The sequence below is a fragment of the Zerene cesonia genome, chromosome 15 (assembly GCF_012273895.1).
Source record: "Zerene cesonia ecotype Mississippi chromosome 15, Zerene_cesonia_1.1, whole genome shotgun sequence".
Classification (NCBI taxonomy): Eukaryota; Metazoa; Arthropoda; class Insecta; order Lepidoptera; family Pieridae; genus Zerene; species Zerene cesonia.
The window spans coordinates 626,601-631,754 of NC_052116.1; the positions used below are offsets into that span (position 1 = coordinate 626,601).

The following is a 5,154-nucleotide window of genomic DNA, read 5'->3' on the forward strand; positions in this document are numbered from 1 at the left end:
TTACACGATTCATTACATTACACCTAGTTAGCAAATGTTTGAAGAATATTACAATGAAAAGGGGATTTCGTAGACTTTTCACTGGCTTACAAACAGAATATTCACGGTTTTGTATTATATATATATTTTTAAAAATGTTTATTGATTAATTTAATCGGTGTTTTATTTGATATATCCCAGACCTGTCAGAGTAATTTGCAGTATTTTATACGTCTAAAATGGCATTGTTAGTGTTTTCTACATCCTGCTAATATTACAAATGCGAAAGTTTGTAAGGATGTGTGTGTGTTTGTTGCTCTTTCACGCAAAAACTGCTGAACCGATAGCACTGAAATTTGGTATGTAGATAGCTAGATCACTGGAATATAGGCAACTTTTTATCCCGATATTCCTACGGGACACGGACTTACGCGGGTAAAACCGCGGGCACAGCTAGTATTTAATAAATGAAGGCAACTGATGCCAATTAATTTCGTGCACTGCGCTGTATTTCGTCAACGGCTATGAAAACCTCGTCAGTCTAACACAGCCATTATTATATTTTAATAGAGTTTGTATGACGTCATAGCTTCCAACCACCAAGAGGTGCCGAAGTGGGCTTTTCTTTAATTGAATATCTAGTATATCGACATAGTTATTCGCCATTTGTGGAGATTGAAATGCTTTAATCATTATTTATGAGAAATTTTGAAAGAATAGAAAAAAAAATTATCACGAGGCGGGATTCAAACCTGCGTTTTTTTCCCTAACCGTAGCAACGCTCTCGGCCACTCGTGATCCCGCCACAGTAACCGAATTTCTTCTACTCTTTCGGTTTGTTTGTGCCTAAGGGACATTATTTACACTAGTTTATAATGCGGTAGGCGTTAATGTATATTTTTTTGCAAATTTAAATTTTAAATTCATAAACCAAATAGATATACTCCAATATACATAGACGAAGATAATTAACTTCCTCCTTTTACAAAAGTAGGTTAATGATACTGTTATCTTTAAAAATTACGTATTCTCTTAAGAAACATCTTATTACTTACTTCCTATTAATTATTTAAGGATCGGATTAAGAGAAAAGATTTTATCCGATCTCACAAAAGAAGTACCTGGGTAGAAATATACGTATGACATTTATATATTATAGAGATTATTTGATTATTGAGATTATTTATAATAAATCTTTGTATACATTCTAAAAAGAATGAATAAAATTGGATTAAACGGACTAATATCTAAGTGTTTTTAGTAGCAGACAAATATTTGTATTTAATAATCTGCTGAATTTTGCAGATTGTTGAATTTATTGGTCACATCATGTTAGTAACTACATGTTCGATTAAAAAGTGTAGTGTTTGCTACGGTTAGGCAAGATACGCAGGTTCGAATCCTGCCTCGTGATCAAATTTTTTTCTATTCTTTCAAAAATTTCTCATTTATAAAGCATTTCAATGCTATAAAACTAAAAATTAAAGTCTAGTGTTTGTCAAGAAATGTGAAAAAGCAAAATGATTTTCACAGAAACCGGTTGTAGTGAATATATTTTAGACGTTTTGAGTTTAAGCTATAAAATTATTTAGATCAACACGTTTTCTTGTCCCATATTTCGGTCGTATACATAACATTTACGTCACTTCACACGTTATAGCGTTTTTATCTAAATTAAGATCTGACTAAACTTGAGTAGGCTTTAAAAAATTGAAGTATGTAGTAAAAGAAATATTATAATATTTTTTTCATAAGAAGTTCGTCACATTATCTTTTTACTATATATTAGCTTTTGCCCGCGACTTCGCACGCGTTACATTCGGAGTAGTTTAATAGATGGAATTATAAATAAAAACCTTCCTCTTGAATCACTCTATCTATTAAAAAAAACACATCAAAATCCGTTGCGTAGTTTTAAAACTATGTATGCTTAAATCCTTAAGAATTTATATATATTAATAAGTATCGTCGTATAATAACTATCCCAGTTCTCTTCTCCTAACGCCTTATTTTTTGTCTCTCTATATCTCTCGCCTCTCTATATCTCTCCCTATGCATTGCATATGGTAGTCGTGAAGAGATCGCTACCTAGCAATAAATCCGCCATTTGTACATGTTTTTTCTTTTATTGTATGTTCTTTTGTGTATTTTTCTATCTTCTGTGTGTGCAATAAAGTATTAAATAGTTTTGGATTAAAGATCAAACATCGATTAATACTATAGAGGTAACTATATAAAAAGATTATAACAAAGTGTTAAATAATCTATCATGAATAAGACACGAACATAAAATACAAGCATACATCTACTATCGTATAACATTAATTTCGATTAAAAGAAGTAATATGATGAAGCATCAATGCATATGTAGGAAATAAAAATCCATGACATTGTCGCTTAAGAACCACAGGACAGTTGTTTGGCATCATATATACGTACACATTACTTAAGTATATACAATAAAATATAAACAGAACAAAGTCTACGAAGTTTCTTGCTGGCTCCTCTGTGCAGAAACTGCTTTCCGAACGATTCAGATGTGCTTCTAGAAAATGTAATTGAATAAATAAATGTTTGTATTTAACTTTGAAAAAAAAAACCCGATGATTGAAAGCAGGTTAGACTAGCTCGAGTCTTAAGATCTTGGTTTGTTTTAAAAAGGTCAAATATGTTTTAAAAAAGTTGTAATCACAAATCTATTTTAATCTTCTTCATAAACTATACTAGTTATTCACTTATTGCAAAATCCAATAGTCTTAAAATAATTCATCTCTTGGAAATAATCTAGTATCTTCGTAACAAAATCTAAGAACTTTTATTTTTCTCAAAATAAACATTACTTCATGTAATCAACAACGATATTATTGTAGTCTTTAGATAATATTTTGAGAGTACAAGAGTACACTATGGCGTAATTAATTAACTTTCCTCCTACAAGCGAAGAGAAATAGATCAGCATCAAGTAATAACACATAAATAAAATATTATCCAACATTTTTATTATTACAGAGAATAAATAAGCTGGGCATTTCAGCAAAAAAATACGTTTCATATTTCACTATTACATCTAATATATAATTAATTTACGCAGGAACGCTACGTTCCAAATGGTAAGCTTGTATTTTCAACGATAGTCGACTCAAATTCGTCAACTTCCATCCACCCAGTGGATAAACTCTGCTACTGAAAACCACTTCGCCTTCTCCACAAAACAGTTCTAAACTGCTTGCATCTAAGAAGATTCTCCATGTACTTTGTCCGTTGGGGGACCATTCCACTTGCCTGACATCACCTTTTCCTCTGTCCACAGCAACTTTACCAACTACAGGATCCCATCGGATCCAAACCTTTCCACCTCCATCAACACCCTGCAAAAATAGCTCAACTCTTTGGTTCATATTTGCATCAACAATCAGCTCTGTGGCTTGTGGCAAGTTAACAACTTTATTGGGCAATAGACGTCCGTCCATAATAGTATGATGTCGTAATTGGACCATATCATCCAAAGGTTTCATTAAAATTTTATCACCAACCAGTTTTAGCTCTCTAACTAATGTCATAGCACCTGACCAACCGTCCACGTCTTCTGGGTGAGGAACTTCCCACATGCTGAACCACGCCACTAAATACCGCTTGCCATTATGTTCTGTTGTTTGTGCTGCGTAAAAGTCATGGCCGAAGTCGATTTCTTGAAATTCAACTTCTGGATGGAACTCGTACGTTTCATAATCAAAACTGCCAATAATATAACCATTCTGGAATGTATTCTTGTATCGATCGCCTTCTGGCTGCATTCCCTGAGGGGACATCAATAAAACAAACTTACCGTCTAGTTCAAAGAAATCAGGACATTCCCACATGTATCCCATATCTCCTTGCGATTCTCCTATCACAGATAAGAATTCCCAGTCTTTTAGATCTTTCGACTTGTATAACAGAACTCTACCGCGTTGGTCCAAAGTTTTGCTGCCAAGTATAACGTACCATTCATTGCCATATTTCCAAGCTTTAGGATCGCGGAAGTCAGGCGATCCATTTGGTGCAGCGGGCAGAACAGGATTACCAGCATATTTGTGAAAGTAAACGCCATCATCGCTGAATGCGAGGTATTGGCTCTCATTGTAGAATGGCTCCACATCCGTTACCACGTGGCCTGTATATATCAACGTCATGGTTTCACCGACACTAACTGCGCTGCCTGAGAAACACTGTTCCTCCCCGGGGAGAAGAGCTGTTGGAAGTTGGTTCCAATGTATGAGATCATAGCTTGAGGCGTGGCCCCAATGCATGGGGCCCCATATACTGTCGTATGGATAGTATTGGTAGAAAAGATGGAATTCCCCTTTGTGGAAAGAAAAGCCGTTCGGGTCATTCATCCAACCAACAGGCGGCATGACATGATAGTGGAGCCTGTACCGTGGATTTATGTCAGGTATCGTAAAAGATATATACTCTTCCAGTTCAACTTTCGCACTGTCAACGTCTGTGATGCATTTTGGAGAAGCGGCCGCAAGTGAACACAGAAAGACTAGGAAACTTTTGAGACGCGCCATTTTGCTTCTGAATTGTAGTTGTTTTTCCGCGTATTTATATAAGATTCAGTTCTTATTACATTCTGAAGTGCTTTGTTTGTACTTGACAATGTTAAACTTCAACCTCTCATATACCAGAAAATACTACTGACTTTATCAGTTAAGATTAGAATCCACTCTTATTAGATAGGGCTGATTTACTTCTATAATAGGTAACATTATTATATATAACGGAACAATATTCACTGTTAAAAACAGTTAAGTATATATTGTAGATGATTTTTATATTTAGAAAAAAATGCAATCTTTTCTTCCAAGGTAAGAGGCTACATTATAAAGGTCCAGCGTCCAGTAGCGTGATAACGCTAAAAACATACGTTTACGCAATAACAGTGTATTGTTTTTGTAAGAGTTTTTAAATTAAACGAATCCAGCCTAACCGATAATATCTATTCCAAGCCGATTTCACAATTAAAAAGTTTTACGTTGATTGATTATAATCAATAGGAAAATAATCAGTTATAGTGTAAGACGCAATTAACGTACCTGGGTAAATCTTCGAAACATATTATTTTTAGCAGTTTTTTCATATTTTTTTTAAACCTTAGTGCTTGTTGGTTCGTGATAGCTAAATGCACTCTGC

At 34.3% G+C, this 5,154-nt stretch overlaps 1 protein-coding gene across 1 annotated transcript; it reads right to left on the reverse strand.

Moving 5' to 3' along the window:
- Nucleotides 1-3,062: 3,062 nt before the first annotated feature.
- Nucleotides 3,063-4,532, reverse strand: LOC119832610 (sucrose-6-phosphate hydrolase-like). Its single transcript, XM_038356292.1, has one exon. The coding sequence runs from the start codon at nucleotides 4,530-4,532 to the stop codon at nucleotides 3,063-3,065; it is 1,470 nt and encodes a 489-aa protein (XP_038212220.1).
- Between the last annotated feature and the right edge of the window lie 622 nt (nucleotides 4,533-5,154).

Excerpts from the sequence above, each read along its gene's own strand:
- LOC119832610 (XM_038356292.1), bottom strand. The coding sequence starts at position 4,532 with ATGGCGCGTCTCAAAAGTTTCCTAGTCTTTCTGTGTTCACTTGCGGCC.